Source organism: Cylas formicarius, unplaced genomic scaffold (assembly GCF_029955315.1).
Source record: "Cylas formicarius isolate icCylForm1 unplaced genomic scaffold, icCylForm1.1 PGA_scaffold_10__41_contigs__length_53128322, whole genome shotgun sequence".
Taxonomy (NCBI): Eukaryota; Metazoa; Arthropoda; class Insecta; order Coleoptera; family Brentidae; genus Cylas; species Cylas formicarius.
Window position 1 is genome coordinate 27070828 of NW_026844214.1, and position 23152 is coordinate 27093979.

The 23152-nt window shown below is 34.1% G+C and overlaps 1 protein-coding gene across 2 annotated transcripts in view; it reads left to right on the top strand.

Annotated features, from left to right (window-relative positions):
- LOC132699467 (orexin/Hypocretin receptor type 1-like) overlaps nucleotides 1-23152 on the top strand; it is a 422766-nt gene that overhangs the window by 369374 nt on the left and 30240 nt on the right. For both annotated transcript variants that reach the window (XM_060666195.1, XM_060666204.1), the window contains one exon: nucleotides 17453-17630. In XM_060666195.1, the coding sequence (XP_060522178.1) occupies nucleotides 17453-17630 (178 nt within the window). The remainder of the gene's footprint in view (nucleotides 1-17452; nucleotides 17631-23152) is intronic.

Sequence of the window (23152 nt, forward strand, 5' to 3'; positions counted from 1 at the left end):
TCGTTTATTACGCTTTTATCACTTCTAATTTTGTCCGGAAGAATGAACCGTTATAATTTTAGTATTCTCGGCTTTCATCTCTAAGCCTCGGTACTTTTTTTTATATATTCCCGCTCTAACATAATTTACCGCGACGCCGTTACGAGCGGACATTTTTGGAACTATTTCCAGAGAGCAAAATTTGATGCGCTAGTCTGTATATATACGGGGTGAAAAATTATCTTTTAATTTGTTAACTTAAAAACGATAATAGATGCAACAATGGAATATTGTGTTTGTATAACAACATTTTTTAATAATTCATTAACTAATTAATAATTATTATGAAAAAAATTGCAGCAAGTTTCTAAATAAAACATATAACTAAAAATATATGAACTGGAAACTGTTCGAAAAAGGTAGAAGAGATATTCAAGGCAGAAAAATTGAAATTTGCAAATAAATGTTCTTCACATAATTGTATCGCTATCACAGTTCTTATCTTATTTAATTTTTATTACGTCATTCATTATTTAAATTCACAAATGCACAACTTTGATATTTTACATGGTACATCAAAACGCCGTAAACTAAACTTATCAGAAGCTATGGATACCAATTTACTATTTAATGACCAACGAATGGATGCTTAAATAACTTACAATAATTAATGAATTTTTCCGAGCTGTTAGGCCGTGGTCTATTGGTTTTGCTACCAAAGGTTTCAACTGCTACGGCGGCAGTCATCATCGGTGGACCGTAGATTGTAGCGCGAATGTGATTTGCAAATATTACAATGGACCGATTCGTTATTTATCTTAATGAAAAAACGTATTGCTGTGGAAATGCCGGAAAAGTAAGCACTGAAATAATTGTAAGAAAACTCCCTTTCCCTTTCCCTTCGCATCACTCGAAAAAATAAATTAATTTATTAATGAAATAGGCAAATATTCGTTTTATTTATTTCGCAATCTCAAAAAAATCTGATGTCCCAGATATTCAATTAGACCATTAAATTGCCACTTAGGTGAGCTTCGAAATGAGGTATTGCTTGACCTTGAAACGGCCAGGAAGACATAAAACTACCCCCAATAATGAAATAACCAAATATTCATTTATTTCGTAATCTTTGAATATCGCATAGTTTTTGCTGATATCACTTTTGTAAATAAGCTTGTTAATAGCTTTATAGACACTCCGGTGTGTATTGGTTGTCTGCACTTTAATGCAACTACCTATATCACAAGAGATAGAGTGTCATTTAAACGGTTTTAAGAACAGCTTAAGAAGTACCTGTAGATCTGTGTGAGCATTTTATAGAAAGGAAAAGAATGATTTAGTGACCTTTTGTTTTTTGCTTTTTTTTTGGTTCGTATGTTTACTCTTGTCTTCCGCTTTAAATAAATTGTAACACCTGTTGAACGGGCTATGTTTAAATAAATATAAATAAAATAGAGTAGGCCGATGAACGGTAATAATTATTTCACGTTTTTATGTTCTATATTTATTTTCTGCCAATTTGAGTGAAATAATTGTTTTGAATGGGCCTTTATGTGTATTAAAAACTAGAAGGCTAAAACAAATTTATTTTGCTTTTTAAAGTACAAAATTATTAAAAAATGCATATAACAACCTCATCTTCAAAAGAAAACTAATATCTTTAATTTTTATTAAAATGAAATACCATGGCAGTGACTCAAAAGTTTATTAGAAGCCTCAAAGTGGAATCTAAATTCTATCTTAATTACACTGTGTCTCAAGTTAAGTTTACACTTCTTCAAAGCCATTTTTATTCATGTGCGCCGACATGTACGTCTCCGCCGCGAATCACTAAAAATTTATATTTATACTCGACTCGAGTTTACAGTGTCTAGTGAGGTACGCAAGCCTCGAACCGGCCCTGCTGCTGCATGTCCTTTCGGTTGTGAAATGTCCTTGCATAATTTGCATTTATTGTTTTTTGGCTCTTTATTACATTTTTTGATGTGGATTAGTCTGTCACATCAAGTACATAGGACAAAATTTGAATAGCAGTTTGAAATCCAAACATCAGACAGATAATTTCACATCTTCGGACGTTAACAGCAAAAGTATTTGTAGCTGAACCCTGTACATTTCTGGGCCAAAAGCATTGCCGAAGCTTGTAAGCGATAATTTATTGTTAATTTATTTTCAAAGTTACTTATGGTATCAATGAAATATAATACGAACACTCCACAATTGGTTTGGAATATTTTTTATCTGCTGAACTCTTCATGTGTCAATATTCAAATCAACTCCAATCATGTATTTGTTGCGGAAGCGGAAGAAATTGGATATGAGTTCCTCAATATAAGAATATCTATATAAGATATCTGAGAGAGGTTTCAACAGGTTAGACTTCCATGTAGCATCTTTGTAAACGTCGGAAAAAATATTTGAGAAGAAATTGTATCTATATAAGTTATTTCCTTTTAATAACGAGAATGCCTTACAGTCAATACAGCTGTGAGTTAGCCGTTTTCTTGTTACACTTCTTGGTTCTTTGAGAAAAGTGTCATAAATTGATTGCAGGCTTAGAAACGATTTACTAGACAATTTAACTGTGTATCCCAATTGTAAAGTGTTAGGAAAAATTCGTTTTGTACTGAATTTTATTATTTAGATAAAAATCTCTGCAGGGCGTGGTTTGTGGAAATCGCTCCATGTTAAGCTCACTATCTGAGGAATCTGAAATAGTAACAATTGCATCAATTTTTGGATCCATTGGCTCCTAGCCTGATCGGGGTCCAAACCTGCTTTAGTGATGAGAAGTTTGCATTGCTTTCAAATTAGTAGTTTGCTTTTGCAGTACAAAGTCCAAGTTTTTTAACATAAAATAATTTGATTTTTCTTTTTTTTTTTTCACTAGATTTTATTTTCAATTATGAATTCGTGGTTTCCTAGGTTTCATTCCAATATTATAACGAATTGATTTGGTTTCGGTAGTATTTTTTTCCCGAGTTTTGGCGACAAAACGACCAACTTTTTCGTGCAATTCTGATTCGAGAACCTCTTTTAACCAACATTCGGCAGTGGAATTCGAAAATTGGTTTGCCTGGATATCAGAAATTTCACAAATTACTTTGCCGAGGAGACTTGTCCATAGAAAGGCGTATGGCATACATTAACTTAAAATATATACTGCAAACTCCTTCGAATATAAGGGATTTATTTGGAGACTATTATTATCTTCAATCTTTCGAATGAATCTTCCTCTTTCATGACATTTCTCCTCTTGCCTTAAGTTCCACTTCAAGTTACAGTGCTCAATGACATCATCTAATTGTTCTTTAGGAATGATTTTAATAATTTTTAAAGAATCTTTAACAAGGCTATTATTTTTTGGACTTAAAAGAACCGCAACAAAGGCACCAAAGTTTGATTCTAAATTCTGATAACATTAATTTAATTGATTGATTTAATTGATTAATTAATTTATATTATTGCGCGACGACTAGTTTCCGTAGCTTTTAGTTTAGAAAGACGATTACTAATTTTTTTTTTATGAAATGCGCGCAACAATTTCTGATTATAAGTCTGGTCATGATGGATTGCTTAAATATTGGTATATGACTTTTAAATATATTATTGCCATCCGGCCATCGGCAACAATGCAAGGGAACTGAGGTCAAGGTTTTTTGTTTTTGACACTAACGAAATATTTGCGTTTCATAAAAAAACGAGCAATTATACAGCAATATACTTTGGGTCGTCTTGATTTCTTTAGAAATATTCTTATAAAACGATTTGCATATAAAACTTTTATGACGTCGCCACTGCATATAAACACGGTTTCAATTATTTAGATTATTTGTTATAATGTTAATGCTGTATGCATTAGATCTATAACTCTGCTGAAAATCATCAGAAGAGAGTTGATTTTTCAATCAATTCGATGATCTTGTAATTTTTAATAACTTTCAATTTTTTTTAGGCATTTTTGCTTGTAGTCTGTACATGTATGTACGTATGTATGTATGTATTAAATACCCAATAATTAAAAATTTCCTCACCCCCACAAATCAAGATCTATTTCCACTAAATACATTATTCAGTGTCGACAAAGAAAACAACTAACAGATTTCATATTTTAAAAAATACGAGGCTTACTGGAATGGCAACATTAACCGAATTCCCGAAACTAAATCAAAACAGCAATAAAGTTGTCGCGCCTAGTGACTTAAGTTCCCGCATCGTATTTAATGATGTGAGCCGCCTTGACGCCACTATCAAAGTAGAGATTTGGTTTTTGACTCCAAATTTATCATTCATCGATCATGGATGCTCGCGATATTCAGGAGACTTTCTTAATTTATATTTATTTAGCCGTTCATTAAAAGTTTTCTGGGACGACATTTGCGCACACATTTGAGATTTTGGGATTATTGCATTTGCAATTGCATATTATGTTTCATTATAAAATATTTACGGTATAGGGAACACTAATATTCGACAGGGGACTAAATTGTGTACTTGATGACGTTTAGAGGAACAGGGTGTCAAATTTAAAGAAAAAACAATTTCAATCGTTTCCGGATTAGGAGCAATAGATATCATGCTGGTTGAATATTTTTTTTAAATAATTCAAAAACAAAAAGGGACAGGCATATACACCTTTCGAAAATTAACTTTAAATTAACCATAACAATCAAAACCAGATCTTCGTATACGGTTTCGTGTGTGTTTTCTTTGTAGTATTTTGTGCCATATTTTATTCTCGTTAAAATTGTCTTAGTGCTTTTCCGTGGACAATACTTCCATGTTTTCAAATCTGATGTTGTGACACCCGTTCGAAAATGGGTGTTCCGCAACCTCAGATTTTTCTACTTATCTCAAGCGATCTTCTATGTTCCGCTAAAAGTGTAGTGACGCTCCGTTTCGTTAAAAAATTCTCGTCCCCTGTCTAACAAAGTCATTATAATTCCCATCTCTCGGACGGTGGTGTGAACCTTTCTACAGATTGCTGTCGGTGTGTGTGGGCTTTCCATATACCCTATGTCCCAATTTCATGTTCTTGCCTCTGTCATTACGTCCTACAATGGATTCTGTGTCGATATTATAGGGAAAAGCGCCCACGTTTTTTTTTAATTCTTTTAGTTCGCTTTTTAATTTTTTCCAAGATTTCCTAATATTTTTGCTCTTGTTCAACAGAATTATCTCTCTCTTTATTTACTCCAACTTTGTTTTCCTCTTGAGACTCAATGAGTAATTCTTTTAAATTTTCATTGTAATTCAATATATTTTGTATGAATGGTATGTTTATTTCCGAATTACTTTGGGTCGTCTTGATTTCTTTAGAAATATTCTTATAACACGATTTGCATATAAAACTTTTATGACGTCGCCAGTGCATATAAACACGGTTTCGATTATTTAGCGTGTCTTTAATGTTAATGTTGTATGCATTAGATCTATAACTCTGCTCAAAATCATCAGAAGAGAGTTGATTTTTTCAATCAATTCGATGATCTTGTAATTTTCAATAACGTTCAATTTTTTTTAGGCATTTTTGCTTGTAGCCTGTACGAATATTAAATACCCAATAATTAATAATTCCCTCACCCCCAAAAATCAAAATCTATTTCTACTAAACACGGTGTTCGGTGTCGACAAAGAAAACAACCAACAGATTTCATATTTTAAAAAATACGAGGGTTACCGGAACGGCAGCATTGTCCATCTTGTTCTATTTCCATTTCAAATTGCATTTTCGGATGTATACTGTTGAGATGCAGAAGAAAATTTTCTAATTCACCTCGACCGTGATGCCATATGACAAAATGTCATCAACGCACTGTAGCCAATGACTAGGCCGTTTTTTAGCAGCTCTTAGTGTCCTTTCCTCAAATCCCTTCATATAAAAAATGGCAACCACGGGGCTGATGTTGCAATAGCTTAGCGGTAATTTTTCATTGATTTTCTTAATCGTTTCCAATAGTGGCACATTCATAAACAAGGAGACTACGTCAGAACTGACCAGTATATCTGCGCGTGTTAGCACGATGTCATTAATAATTGCGATGAAACAGTTGTCGCGCTACAACCTAAGGTCCACTAAGGATGGCTGTTGTAAGCTTTGGTAGCAAAACCAATAGACTACGGCCTAACAGCCCGAAAAAACTCTTTAATTACGATACCGGCCGTGAAAGCCTATGGAAATAACTTTTCTTTCTAAGCATCCGAAATTTTTAATATTGTAAATAGTAGAGGAAATGTATCAGTGGTGGACCCCTTAAGGAAATTCGATTACATTTTACTTTTTTCAAATCTTCTGGATTTCTCCTGCGTCCGTTTTATTGAGTCGAACTTGCTAACGTTTGTACGTCTGTACCTGCTTGTATGTCGTTTGAGGGGGGCGGAGCTAAATGAGGGGCATAAACACATATTGGTGACAAATAAAGATCTGAGTCGCAGTTAAGATTATAAGGTTAGTGTGATAGCCTTAATGACATGTGCCCCAATCGGTCCACTTTAAATTAAACCAATAAGAGCGTATTCTAAAGACTTTGTTAGACAAAATGGTCTTTACTATAAAAATTTAAAAGAAAATAACATATTTTATCTATCATCAACACACTTATTGTGGCACCAAGATTTGACAAATCTAAAAATGAATCCACTTGTCTCTCGCATGCGATTGAGAATACAATTCATTCCAATATAGATATCCAACGTCCTCGTCTTGGTCTTCTTTTTTTAAAAATTTTTCCAATGCGATTGCATCTTCCCAGATCATCTACAATTACAAGTTGCCGTTTTACTACTCTGCCTTGTAGTATTTATTCTTAATTTAGGTCTCTTTGAATAACTTTTTCTTAAAGTTCATACATTGGTATTGAATTTAGATGACCGGTCTAATGGCTACAGCTGAAGAAAAAGGTAAAAGTTCTTTCACCGGAATATTAGAATTAACGATGACGGCAAGTTAAGACCAGAATTGCTGAATTAGTCTCGATTGTCTAATTCTATTTGAGTATGAAAAGGATAGAAGAATCCAGACATCCAGACATCCAGAGGTGCAACGCAACAATTAGAGAAAAGACGGATAGTCTAATTTCGGATATCATTGTATCTCTAGCGCCATCTATGTTGAGATACCGAAATCTCCGTAAAACATCGAGGCGCTGTAGTAGCAGGTCTAAACATTTTACTTGCATCTCTTCTATTAGCAAAGTCTATGGTCTATTACATGTATATCGATTTGTTGCATTTTTTTTACTTCTTTTTGTTAGTCCTGGCTAGTGGTAGTATTTTATTCAACGTGGACTTTAAATATACGCAAAGGTAGATTAAGTATTATATTTTATGTAATATATAACACAATTTAATTTTTTTGTCGCATAAAGATTTTACCGGCGGCCTAATCTAAAGCGCCATGTTGAATAATTCCGGATAGAGTCAATTTCACCATTTCGAATATCAGAAATTGGGATACCGATTTCAGTACGTACCTATTTTATTGGTGTATTTTAAATTTTAGAAATGCCCGGAAGGAATTAAAAACATAAAACCTGGTCTTCATAAAACATGCAGAACGCTATTGGTACAGTCAAAAAAAAGAAATTGGATATTTGAAAGCTTCGCGCACGTTAAACGTCCCAAACTCCACTTTAGACGACTATGTCAAGCGTGGCAGTTCTCCAGCTCCAGCCCAAAGAAGACCTGGTCTCTCACCAGTCTTGGAGAAGACGTTAGTTGAATACTGCTTGGAAATGGATAGACAATTCTTCGGTCTAAGTACAACAGACAGGCTTGCTTGCTTACTTATTAATTTGATGAAGAAAATGGATGTTAGCAAACATTTTCTTACGAGAAATGCCTAGCTGGGAAAAATTGTTAAGTAGATTTTTAAGACGAAATCCAAATTGAACGCTATGCAAACCACAAGGCTTGTCAAAAGCTAGAATTAAGGGCTTCACGAAAGAAAATGTTGATCGGTTCATTGACTTGCTTGAACCGATATTGGAAAAGATTAAGTTCAACGAGTTACCTATATATAACATAGCCGAAACTGACATTACAACAGTCCAGTCCAAACATCCCCGCGTAACTTCTTTGAAGGGAAGAAACAAGTTTGCGTAATAACTGCAGCTGAAAGAGATGCCTTAGTAACCGTCATGTTCTACATAAATGCCGCAGGAAGATTTGTTTCACCACTTTTCGTTTTCCCTCACAAGAACATGAAAGAAGAATTATTGGACAGTGCTTCTCCTGGGTTCGTTGCTGCCTGCCATCCCTCTAGATGGGTACAGCAACATATATTTACACCGTGGCTATTTATTATTATTATATTATTATTCATTATTATTACTATTATTGAGCCAGCTCGAAGCAATCACCTAACTATCATTTGCATTCGTTCTCAAACATCCCAGCCAGTTACAGCCTCTGAACTTGTCTTTCATTCCATTCCATTCAAAATTTATTACTCATAATCAATTCAATCATGGCTGAAAAATAATCCAGGTCGCAACGTTACCGCGTTCCAAATATGCAAACTAATGTGATCAGCATATTTAAAGTGTGGTACTGCCGAGATATCCGTCAACGGTTTTCGAAAATCAGGAACTAATCCCTTTAGTAGAAATATTTTTTCAGATGTGAACTTTGTTATTGAAAGACAAAGGGCAAAGCGGAAAAGCAACGGAAAAGATGAAAGTAAAAGCAAGAAGAAAAGAAAGGACACAAAGCTATTAAAGAAATCTAGGCTAGCAATAAAAAAGAAAAAAGGACTACCAGAAAATTCGTTTAGTACTTCTGAGGAAAATCCGATACTCGATGATGGTTGATGGTGTGAAAATAATCTTATTTTTTAACTTTAAGTTACTTTTACTCTCTATCCGAAATTAGGCAACCTTTTTTCAAAAGCTTAAAATTACCACATTTTGTTTTTTCGTTTTTTAAAGTATTTTAGTATGAACATTAAACTCATTTGGCTATACATATCGTTTTACTCTACCCCTATAAATATACTTACCTATATACCAAAGTCCAATTTAAGTTCTTTGTTTTATTATAGATACAAACAAAAAGCTATCCGAAATTAGGCGCATTTCCTCTACATTCATCTTTCAATAACAGAACCTTATTCTTGTGCGACGCTCTCCATTATTTTTAACAAAATATTTTAACGAAACCGTATCCTGTTATGTGGGAACCGGCAAAGGTGGTGCCAATATTTAAGAGAGGAGCGAAGTCAGATATCGAGAACTCTTATATATCCATCCTGCCTTATATCCATCGTTTGCGCATTTTCAAAGGTTTTCGAAATATAATAAATATAATAAAATTTCAACATGTCAAAAATCCCATAAGCCCAATTCAGCATGGTTTTATACCAGCGTGTTCTGTTCTATTGATCTATTCAGTATATACTGATTCTCCAAAGGCGTTTGACAGAGTGCCTCATGCATTGCTTTTAAGTAAACTAGATGCCTTTAATTTTGATAATAATCTTATTACTGTCATCAAATCTTTTCTTACCGAAAGAGTTTTTAATAATTATGAGTCTTCAATATATCTTATCTTATCGGGAGTTGCGCTGGATACTAATTTGTGCCCCTTACTCTTCCTACTTTTTATAAATGATCTTCATAATTTTATATCCCATAGTAAAATTGTGAACAGCGATCGATCTTCGTTGGGTCTCGTCCTGCACTCTCTGCTGCGGCTGTTGTTGTTTACCGATTGCATTGCTGATGATGCGCCTTTGGTACCCGTTTTGTCGAAGACAGGTACTAATTTTTTTCAGTTCTTCATCTCTGTTCCTCTCGTTTGTGAGCCTGAAGGACCGAGCAATTAATGTATTTGCCACTGCCTGTATCTGTGATGGGTGGTGATGAGATTTACGTTCAGATATCTATTAGTGTGTGTTGGTTTTCTATAGACAGTGTGTTCCAAATGTCCATCTTCGGTCCTTGTGATGTGCACATCTAAAAAGAGCAGACTGTTATCCTCTTCAAGTTCTATTGTAAATTGAATCCTTCGGTCAATGGAATTCAGATGATCTAGGAATTTCAAAAGCTCCTCCTTGCCAAAAGGCCAACAAATACGTCATCAACGTATCTTGTCCATAGTTTTGGCTTCAGATTTGCCTTCTCTATTGCTTTATTTTCGAAGTAAATCATGAAGAGGTTGGCAATCACAGGTGAGAGAGATGATCCCATTGGTGCTCCATCTATTTGTCGGTAAATTTTCCCGTTGTACATAAAGTAAGCGTTTTTCAGGCAATGTCTTGACAGATCTATTATGTACGGCGGAAGATCTTCGTTTTCTTCTATAAGCAAGAGTGCCTCTTCTACTGGAATGCTCGGGTAGAGGGATTTGACATCGAAACTTGCCATAATGTCGTCCTTGTCCATCCTGAGAGAACCTAACATCTGCGTGAAATGTTCTGAGTTTATAACATAGGCATCTGCCTTTTCCACCACTATGGGCTGAAGTGCACTGGCCAGATGTATATATATATATATATATATATATATATATATATATATATATATATATATATATATATATATATATATATATATATATATATATATATATATATATATATATATATATATATATATATATATATATATATATTAAAAGCGATTAAAAATTTTGGTCCATATATTGACGTTTCGGTCTTCTATGACCTTCTTCAGAAAGGGATGCAGTCTAAAATTATGTTATAGTACAGGTCTTTTTTTTATGTATATACATAAACGGAATTACAAAGAACCTTACCAAAAAGAGACAAACACAAATCTTAAAATTGAAGAGGTAGCATCATATGGAAATTCTATACTTTAAAAGCGTTTGGTTTTGTTAAGGTGCCTAGAAATATTATTAATGTTTTGGTTTTTTCCAACTATGAGAATAAAAAAGTCATACCCTTGATAAAAGATAAAAGTCCAACAAAAAATGATTTGTATACGGCACTCACACATATAATACACACAAAGTTAACGAAACATGTAAAATATATATAAGGGTTTAGAAAAAATAATACCGATACGCGAGGTTTGCTTTTCCGTTTATGTATATATATATAAAAAAAAGACCTGTACTATAACATAATTTTAGACTGTATCCCTTTCTGAAGAAGGTCATAGAAGACCGAAACGTCAATATATGGACAAAAAATTTTAATCGCTTTTAATATAAAGACCTATAACCCAAGAACCAAAAGCTTAACATACATATATGTATATATATATGTATTGGTGGTAATCCGGGTGTTCATCCGTTCGTTGTTTGACCCTGGAGTAGGATCATTCGCCTGACGTTTCGTCAAAATATCACTTGGCATCTTCAGAAACCGCGCGTCCAGGTCCAGAATTATGAATATTTTAATGTAGAAATTGAAAAAATCCAAAATAAATTTGTAAGGTATCTTCAATTTAAAATGAATGGGATCTATTCACCTCTTTCGTCATATACAGATTTCATTCATGACATCTCTCAGGCAAAGGCGTTTACTACAATATTGTATAATTGTATATATAATAATAAACTGGCAAATTGATCATTCCTTACTGCTTACTAACAATTTTTTTTGGTCCCTAGGACATTCCCAGGCACAACGGAAATTCTTTCTATATACCTAGGGCCAAAACAAATATAATGTTTTTTCCCCAATGTATAGAATGCAGTATGTTGTGGACTCTGTTTATAGATATATTCATCTAAAGAAATAGTAGCCTTTAATATAATCTAGCGCAGTGATGTTTATATTTCGCTTGCTTTTGGTAGGTATTACTTGGGATGGAATTTGCAGGGCAACGATAATATTTTTAAGATTTTTTTATCTGTATCTGGTGCATTGTATATGTCCACAGTATATCAAATACATATGTCCGCAGGATATTTGTTAGGACATACTAAGGATATCCAGTTATACTAGTTCAGATTCAGAGATTTTATATGGACATGCCAGTGGACCGTACTTATTAGGTTATTTCCAACAACCTATGAGAAATATTGGAAAGGTAATGTCCAATAGTCCAATTGGTTGTACGACTACAAAAGTGTCATCACTTGAAGAGCAGACGTTATTTTAAATGCACAAGTTTTTTCAAATTAATATTTAATATATAATTTTGCCTTTGATGGTAAAAATGAAGGACTGCCGATTGAGACCATTAATAAAACACATTTTAAATATGAAAAAATATGAAAAAAATGTAGGTATACAATATAGCAAAAATATAGAATAACCTAACCTAAAGTACCTTTAAAATAGAGTAAGATACTATATGTTGAACTAAACTTTAAGAGAATAACTAATATTTGACAGCTCTTGATTATTGCCTTCTTTTCCGCATCTGAAAATATTTTAGTTTTGAGAAAGATAGTTTTTATATATCTGTACTTTATAAAAAAAAATAAAAAGAACGAGACTGAAATGAAAGCACTGAAGCAGTAAGCACAGCACAAATACTCAAAATAGACGCAAGTCGCCATATACCTTATCCCACCAACAAAAACAAGGCTGAAAAGATGGCGGACGACGAGACGGAGGAGAAGCCGACGAGACTCGAGCGAGTCCGGTACGGCACCACCGTGAGTATTTACGTCATTAGTTGCAGCCGAACTGTGTTGTCAAATGGGATCTTATAAACAAATATATTATTTTTTTCTACTCCCGTCTGTAAAATACCTAATTACGCACCGATCTAGCGTGCGGGAAGCGTCACTTTACCACGTCAGTTTCGTTTCCCACGAACCGAGCCACTTCGCACATTTCCGAGATTTTACCGCACTTGTTGCATAATATACTATTACGTTTTTGTAATTTTTTCACTTAGATGAATCCGTATTTTCTGTGGTATTTTTCTTAATATAGCGTTTCTTATCTCGTTCGTGTCCAAAAATAATAAAAACAAGTTGATTTTAACAGTTTGATTCCGTTTTTTTTAGGACTAAAAAAACTAGGTATTTTCCTTCTCAGTTGTTCAAAATTTAAATTTTTAGGTTTCCATTCTAATCTTCCCATTATGGTGCAAGGGGATATCCTCAGCCCACCTATTTAGAGGATATCTGTGGTATATCGTGTATAGTAAATCCGCACGCTTTCCATTCAGAAGATATCCCTAGAATGTATTTTACAGAATATCCTTAGTATATGTGCTAACGTATATATTCCACATGTCCCGGGGACATGCGACTTAAATAGGACATTGACTGGATATACTGGGGATTTGTGTGCTATCTGGGTTAGTGCACCAACTTGAAACGACCTTTTGCTGCTTAAATTTTCTGAGATTTCTTTTGAACTTTTGTTAAACGCGTCTCACTCATATAGATTTTTTTCGGAGAAAAAGTTGTGCGCATTAAAATGCGCTTCAATTTTGGGCTTATTGTGGATTGGGCTTTGTTTGGGCTGTGTGAAAACATGTTTATTTTATTTTTTTAGGCTACGCCATCCGCCGCAAATCTCTAAAAGTTATTCCAAAAAATCGTGTTGCCATATCAATTATATGGCCTGCAATGTATTTGCAGCCAATTTAAATCCCATATTGTGGTGTATGCTTTGTATAACCTGGCGCATGTCATGCTCGGCTCATAGTTGCGTTGTCATCGGCGCCATATCTATAATTAAAGGAAATAAATAACTTAAGATATATAATTGTCCAATTAAATGAACTTCAATTACTCTAACAAGAGGGCAGCAGTGCCTTATATGCTGTACATTTGAAGTAATGCTCCTTTGTTGGTGTTACAGAAAATCTGTCTCAGACTCTTTAAAGCGAATTTTTTCCATTTGCATTGCGCCCACTTTTAGTTGTTAATGGTTATTTGAGCTTTGTAAACCGCACTATCTAATTCTTGCCTTAAAAAAAAAACATTTTAGTTGGAAGCTATCTGTTAATAATTTATTTGAATTTTTTTTATAAACCCCTATTAGCCTAAGAGTATAAAAAATTATTTTCGCTGGCTATTTAATAACAATAAACGTCCTAATAACCTCTAACTTTTTTTTTCTCACTTAGAATTTAGTCTGATTATCTTGGTTTCTTTCATATTATTATCGAAATGAATTGATTTAATGAAACTTTTATGACAATAAGAAACCCCAACCCGATGTCACAATTAAATAAGAACTTGATGTTCACATACGCGCTTTGTTTATCCAATTTATGGCTGTAATTGCTACCATTAAAACACATTTTCCGTTTACTTTTTTTATCCGGAATTCCCTAATGAAACGGTTAGTTCGAGGCAATAAAAAGTTGCTCCATTATAAAATGCAAATTTTAGCAATTTTGCAAATGAGATTCTCGTAGTTTTAAAATCAGAAAATATCAACTTAAGTATCCACAAAATGATATTTTTTGATAAAAATTAACCTCTGGTAGAAACGTAATTATTTTAAAACTTTTAATCGTTTTTACTACTGCTTAGCAAAAAAGCTGTTCCCACAACATGAAGCAATCAACTGGAATACCACGAAGAAAACATAACACAAACATAAAACATAATACATAAAACTTAAAAAGGCAGCTGGTCCGGATGGTATACCACCCGAACTAATAAAGTGTGTGACCGCAAATTTTTCGACTGAGTATCTGCGGGTGATGAATAGGCAAATCTGTAAAGGAAATTTTCCTGGAATATGGAAAATCGCCAGGCTGCTGCTTATACAGAAACCACGAAAATAAGGCCAAATAAAACCCACCTACAGGCCTCTATGCCTTATTGATTGCATGGGAAATCTCCTAGAACAACTGATTAAAAGCAGAATTGCGGACGAAATTGAGAGACGCGGAAGACTATCGGACATTCAATTTGGTTTTGTGAAAAAGAAATCAACCGTAGACGCTATGCGTAGATGCTATGAAGGAGGTAAACAAAGCCAAGAACCTTACACCTCAAAATAGGAAACTGACACTGAAACTTTTGACACTGGACGTGAAAAACACCTTCAATTCTGCACCCTAGACAGGTATAGTGGACCAGCTGGAGCAACGGAAAATATCGCCATACCTTGTATAGAGTGTTTTCTTTTCGATGTATAGAACTATAAGTTGCAATAAAACAACGATGGATTATTCGATTGACAGGAATTTTATTTATCGGAAAGATAATCTTGTGGCATTATATTTTAAATATCATTTCTGGCATATCACCGCCACGGCTGACGCGGATATAGTCCAATCTGGACGTCCAATTTTCGATGACTTTTTCCAACATTTGTGGCCGTATATCGGCAATAACACGGCGAATGTTGTCTTCCAAATGGTCAAGCGTTTGTGGCTTATCCGCATAGACCAATGACTTTACATAGCCCCACAGAAAGTAGTCTAGCGGTGTTAAATCACAAGATGTTGGAGGCCAATTCACAGGTCCAAAACGTGAAATTAGGCTGTCACCAAACGTGTCTTTCAACAAATCGATTGTGGCACGAGCTGTGTGACATGTTGCGCCGTCTTGAAACCATATCTCCTGAACATCATGGTTATTCAATTCAGGAATGAAAGAGTTAGTAATCATAGCTCTATACCGATCACCATTGACTGTAACGTTCTGGCCATCATCGCTTTTTAATAAGTACGGACCAATGATTCCACCAGCCTATAAAGCGCACCAGTCAGTTTTTCTTCTTCGCTCCAAATGCGGCAGTTTTGTTTGTTGACGTAGCCATTCAACCAGAAGTACGCTTCATCGCTAAACAAAATTCGCCTATGAAAATCGGGACCAACGGCAATCTCGTTTTGGGCCCATTCGACGAATCCACGCCTTACTTGATGATCGTTTGGCTTCAATTCTTGCACGAGTTGGATTTTGTAAGCACGTAAACCAAGATCCTTCCACAAAATCTTCCATAAAGTGGATGGACACAGAACCAATTTCTGTGCTTGATGGCAGATGGACTCATTGGGGTCTTCCTCAATGCTACGCTCTACAATAGCAATAGCTTCTTCTGTACGCACTGTACGGCGTCTCTGGGGATACAAGTTATCAATAAGAGTAAATGTGGTGCGAAAACGTTCCATGGTTAATCGAAGTAACTGCTCTGATGGACGATTTTGTCGACGATAAAATGGACATAGTGCGCGATACGTATTCCGCATAGAACCATTATTTTCTAAATAAAATTGCACTATTTGCAAGCGTTGTTCAGGCGTGAGTCTATTCATGATGAATTGCCAAACCAATCTGAGAATAAATCTCTTGACAGCTGTTAAATCGGTCGCCATCTTGAACAGTAATGCCAACTTAAAGTTCTATACATCGAAAAAAAACACCCTTTACAAATGATAAAAAGGAACTATTACCCAAAACATCATCAAAACTGTTAAACATGAAGAGGGTGGTCTGAAGTTATGGGGAGCTTTTTTTGGTATAGTATAGGACCAATTTAGTGAATAAAAGAGGCGTTGAATCAAAATGGACATGGTCATAGTCTTCTGGACATCTTGTTACTATTTGCAGAGGTTCACATGCCGTTAATATGTAAGTATCAACACGATAATGATCCAAAACATAATTCTAGAATAGCGAAAGATTTTTTTGTGACAATGGTGTGGATTTACTTTCGTAAATCCACACCAATCTTTGGACGTACCTTTTGGTAAGCATAGTGGAGGCACAATGGGAAGCAGTACGTAAAAAAATAATAAAAATAATAAAACTAATTATTAGGTATTAAAAATGTTTGTATGTAATTTCATCAGTTTATAAATATTTGTTGATGTTGTATTGTGTTTATTTCTTGAAAGGTTCTATTTTTGTGGGCAGATATTTTTTATTTTTTAATTATTCATTTGTTAAATATTTAAATAGTAGAAATGTTAGGTTAGATTTTTTATAAATTTTTTACTTTACTAATTAGATGTAATAAAATTTGTTTTCTAACTTAAATCCGATACTAAAAGTTTATTCGCCACAACATATATTATATTGCAATGGCTCTATTTCATTGACTACCACTGTATATCGTCCTGGAATAGCAACAACTAAAACATTTTTTTTAATTGTACCCTTCTTCATATTAGCAATCCTTTGCTTTTGGACTATTTTCCAAATACTCATCGTCGAGGTTTATTTTGCGCGCGTTAGTTATATACCCAGAATAGTAGACGACGCCCATAGCTAAGTGACTTTGCTTAAAAGCCGTTATATATGTGCTTGTTATGTTGTAAAAGTGCTCTTAATTATTCCAGCCTCTGTATCCGCTAGTCCAAATAAAACCTTATTTCGCTTTCTGTTTTAATAAATGTTTCTAAAAACGATCTCCCAAACTCGGAACATTTAAGTCGTTTAACCTATTTTTTTCTCCTTAATATACAAGAAGAATGTACATATAGTGGAGCAAGCTTAATTGCAAAGTTGCAGAATAGTCGCAAGTGCTACTTGAAGTCCACTTAATTAGAGCCCCTTCATTGTCATCATCGCCGTCTGTCGGTTTTAGCGACATAATTGCAGTATATACAATAATTTAAATAGATTTTGTTTTCAGATAGTCACACGGGATCTGTCAGATCCGGCCAGGGAGGGGGAAATATGTTTGCCATGAACATGAATACCAGCACCGAAGGGCAACTGCGATCACGAAGGAAGGCGGCAAAAATGTTGGTGGCGGTGGTGGTGATGTTCGCGTTTTGTTTTCTTCCCGTCCACTTACTTTCTGTCCTCAGGTAAGCATGTGTGGATGAAAATATATTAAATAGTATTGTGTTTTCAGTTTAAATGATTACGTTTTGATTGCTTCTAACTCTTTTGACTTAAAAGATTTCGAGATAAATAAAAAAAATGTAGGGTTAGAGGCCGAGTTTTGCTCTAATTGTCAGGCATAAATAACCCTTACAATTTACTGCGATGAATAGATGTACAAAATGGACAGATAGATATGTAATTTTATTTGGACTCCCATCTGTAGATGAGCGGCGCAAGTTTGGCCAGGAATCTGTAATTTCTTTGCTTGATTAGGAATCGGACGAGGAGACATGGATGTGGAAGTAACCGAAACACACTACTCTTCTGGAAATACGTTTCCTAAAGTCACATAGTAGTGACTCTAAATACTGCTTACCATTTTGTTCACAGATTTTTTGTTAACTTCTTTCTTCTCATAATTCCTATCCGTTTTTATGAAATGCGTCTACCCACACCAAGGTTTCATTTTTTTTCCTATTGCTTGCAGGACAGATTGCAAGATACGAAACCTGTTTCCCAAATATTGAAACGCATAGGAGCACAGGAGTCCTACCTTGGTGCGTAGTGTTATGTGATGGCTCATTTTGCTGCATTTAGATTTGACCTTTTCAATTCTGCTTCGTATTTATTGCACATGATCCCATTTTTCGTGCACCATAGTTCCAAGATAAGTTATAGTGCTCACTCGTTATATGGGTTTTTGGTTGATCAGTTGACAGTTATTAATGTTATTAATGTTGTCTTTGCTTATAATCATTAGTTTCATTTTTTTTTATGTTAATGTCCAGGTCATATGCTACACTCTGCTATTCTGTTCATAAGATCTTGCAACCCCTCTATGTCGTCGGCGAAAACGGCTGCAGATCGTATATTGTGTACTCTTTATTCATTCATATTCCTGAGTCTATGTGTTCTAAGGTTTCCCGAAATACGAATTATGAATAAATATTAAATAATAATGAAGAAAAAATGCAGCTCTGCCTTACACCTCTGATTATCTTAATTTCCTCTGTTGCGTCATTCCCCTCTGACGGAGGCTGATTGATTGCAGTGCAGGTTAACTATTATGTTATTGTCCTTACCATGTAATCCTACATTTTTCAGAATTTCTATCAATTTTTTATGTTTGACTCTATCACAAACCTTGTAATAGTCAGGTGAGTTCAGGTGAGTAGTGTCTTTCGATTACTACTTACTGTCCAAAGTTACTCCGCTTGTCAGATGGCAATATAAATAAAATTACATCCATCCGAACTAATGTATGCAAACGAACTGGACAGATATTGCAGCGAAGTATTCTGGTCCGGATTTCAAGGCTGAGGTTTGTCAGAAAAGCCCTCAACTTGTTCAGATCGTTCCGCGTATTTGTCATCGAAGTTAGCAAAGAGAATAGTTTAACTGAAACACTATACAAATTAAACACAAATTTAAAAATAAATATTAGCAACGAAAAACTTAAAAATAATTACACAATCAGTACACAAGCTAGACTACTATTAATTTACCTCCTTTCTTAGAAAGATTGGCATTGTTATTTCTAACGACCTCTCCACAGAAGACAGGCAAATTTAAAAAAAATTAAGAAAATATTTGAAAAACGCCAGAATACAAAATTTTCATGCTAAAATACAAGACAATCACTTAATTATTAAAGGACAGACTTACACAGCTACTGATTTAGAAAAACTAGAAATCTCTGCTGGAAGTGAAAAAGAACAAACATCGGAGAACGGGGATAAACACATTGAACTTGAAAAATTCGCAACATATATAGATAGATAGATAGATAGATGGATAGGAAGGATAGAAAAACTGTAGAACAGAACCAGAACAGAATCAGGAAATGGAAATGGGACACCAAGCACGAGAGTTATACGAAAAGGAAAATTAATCAAATACAGTCCCAAGTTACAGGTCGACAAAAGAACAAGGAAGATAAAATTAAAACTAAAAATTATATTATTATCTGAGTATTAATTTGTGTTGAACTGGTCATATTCGCTAATTTGTTTTATTTTGACAAAATTTCTTTGTTTCTTTTTTTTTGTAATAAAAAAGGTTAAATTAATAAAACCAGGATAGCGGATAATTACGTTTGAGATTTCAGATTAACCGATATTCATACCATTATAGCAGATTGTATATACCAAGCAAACTCACTTTTTGTTAGCGACCCGACCAAACAGCATTTTAGAGCTTTTCACAGTAACATTCGAAGTATAGGTAAGAACTTTCCCCAATTTGAAGTTATGATGGAACAATTTAAACACCCATTTGATATTACATTTTTATCTGAAACATGGAAACTAGCAAATACCGACATTTTCTGCTTATATGGGTACAAAAAAATATATAATGAAGGTAGCGTAAAAAAATGATGACGTATTAGTTTATGTGCGAGAAAAACATAATTTTGAATATTCTTTTCATGTAATTTGCAATCAGAATTCAACTAAATGATGGCATTAAATCGATTGGTTTTAAAGTCAGAATTCATGGGCAGACTAAATACGTATGTACAACAATACACTAAAGCTGATAATAAAATAATTTTAAGAGACCTCAATGTAGACCTAATAAATCCAAACGATGTTGACACTCATGATTATTTAAACACTATGAGTGAGCATGGGTTTTCATATTTAATTAATGATTATACACGAATTGAAAATGACACCCAGATTACATTTGGAAATTTTTAAGGCAGTTGAATTACACTCCCGCATTACTGATAGATATACCTAAATTAAAAACTCTAGCTAAAAATGAACATAACCCCAAAAAGATGTGGGAAACTGTAAATCAGTATCTCATAAAATTAAAAAAAACTCTGATAGGATTAATAAGATTCAAGGCTTAGAAAGGATATTATCTTGGAAAACTTGCAAATAAGTATAAAATAACATTTAAAAAAAAAACTGAGCTTCTGTGACGAGATTTCAACTATTTCTCTACTATCGGGCAAAAGTTGGCGAATAAAATTCGAATGACAACCACTGACTTTTCATAAAATCATAATATCAGAGACTCGATGTTTATTGAAGAAACAGATAGTGCTGAGATCGAAAAAATTATTATTAGCGAACTGAAGAATAAAACTACACCTGAAGAAGATGGTATTGATGTTGAGATTTTAATAGAGATTGCCAAACAAATAAGCCAACCGCAATCGTATATAATAAATCTGATAATTTCTACAGGTAAGTGCCCCCAACACTTTAAAGGGGTTATTATTAGTTCAATATACAATCAGTTTGATGTTACACAAATTAAAAGTAGAGGATAGAGGACGTCCCTATGCTTTTGTTTCTATAGATCTGGCAAGGCCTTTGATACAGTAAGTTATGAAAAAACAAATTATAATCAATTCGTGTCAGGAGTCTTGCATTAGATTCAAATCAAGAGACATAACAGGAAACAATCAGTTAGAATTAAGAACATTATTTGTAGCAAACAAACTGCTAACTGTCGCATTTTGTCCCATTTTGTTCAATGTCTACCTAAATCATTAACTTATCAAGAATATTAATGCGGATGATACAGTCCTAATGATGATGGAATAATGTTGAATTGCAAATTAAGGCAGATCTTTGCGCAATAACCAACTGGTTTGACGAACACTTACTCACCATAAATTTACAAAAACTGTGTATGTGCCCTTTTCTAAGATCGCCATAATATTAGCAAGTAACAATTGCGGTTTAAATGACACAGAGATCTGAATTGTGGCAAATTGAAATAAAAATCAGTGTCAAATATCTTTCCATATTATTGGATAGCCACCTGAAATGGGATATTCATTGGGATATTTATATTCACACTAGTTAAAAAATCAGATCCCAAGTATATATTTTTCAGCAAAACCAGACAAATTCTTTGAATAAAAGAAAATATATTAAATCTATTAAAAACTATTAGAGGTTATTCAGAAAATAGTCCCGAAAGTTATATTTCAATATAACCGACAGTATCTCTCAAATTAGATTTTTAAGTATTGCAGGGTATTAACTATTCGACAAGTATACTATAAAGTAACTATGATTCATAAGCGGAAAAACTCATTATTCAACAACTACATATCTCATAATCACTTTACTAAAGAAAAAAAGAAAACTTAACACAACCGTCTGCAAAGAAAAGGATAAGGCAGAGACCATTTCTATTCCTGCTGAAATAAAAAATGTTATAACATCTAAAGGGCTCGGCTATAAATTGTCTAATTGGTTAGTGGAAAGTTGTCCCACAGACATTGATTTAGTTTAAAGCTATATCTAAAAACAAGTTCAATTAATGCAACCCATTATTTTGGTTCCTCCAGCTTCTTTTGGTCAGTTTATTTTTGTAGGCTAGGATTATATATTTTATTTTGTTTGGGTTAATTAAGTGTTATGAATTCTATCGCAAATGTTATGTCTTATTTTTTTGATTATCTCAAATTCAAATTTAAGTTTAATATGTTATTAAATTAAAGCGTCCTGTACTCTAGCGTTATGTTGAGGTAAAAGCTTGTATCTTATGGGCAATGAACAATTTATTATTATTGTTATTATTACTATTATTACTATTATTAATATATATATTTTCAAGAGCTTCGTTATGCCGCCTCAGAGTAGAGGTTGAACAACAGGAAGGATAACACTCCTCCTCTTATTACTATATTTTCTGATATGGATACTTCGATTCTGACTGTTGCACAGTAGTAGTTAAAAATATTTCATTTCATAGCCAGTTAACTCATCTCAAAGTTATAATAAATTATATTTTCGATCGTTGGTTTTATTTGGAAAACTTATTTTGTATTATAATGTGTCGCCGGTCTAGATGGTAATCGAAAAAAATGACAACTGGCCTGATTGTAAAGCACATAAAATAACTTGTTTAACTTCGTGCGGTTCGTAACGAGGTAACGTGAATAAATTTGCCTTCTCCGACGTTACGATTCGCAGCCGCACTATTTTAGGTGCTAAAGTTTTCCATCCATAATTATAACTTCCTCCAATAAGCTTTGTCTAAAATAACTCCCTCTACAACAAAACCTGTAGACTTAGACGCTTCACTAGTTCTACGGTAGTTTTCCGCTGTGGAGTTTGTCGCGTAGTGGTAATTTATGTTATTTTCGTTGAAGTTGTCGGATAGAAGTTTCGCGGATACCAGAAAATCGACGCTTTACACGGGGCGTTTCAAAAAACGTTTCGATAATATCGATGGTAGAATATTAAAAAATTACGTGCAACATTGAAGTTCAAATTAGGAAGGTTATCAATTGAGCTTTCTCTCTCTCTCTCTCTCTCTCTCTCTCTCTCTCTCTCTCTCTCTCTCTCTCTCTCTCTTCTCTCTCTCTCTCTCTCTCTCTCTCTCTCTCTCTCTCTCTATCTCTATCTCTATCTCTATCTCTATCTCTATCTCTATCTCTATCTCTATCTCTCTCTCTCTCTCTCTCTATCTCTCTCTCTCTCTCTCTCTCTCTCTCTCTCTCTCTCTCTCTCTCTCTCTCTCTCTCTCT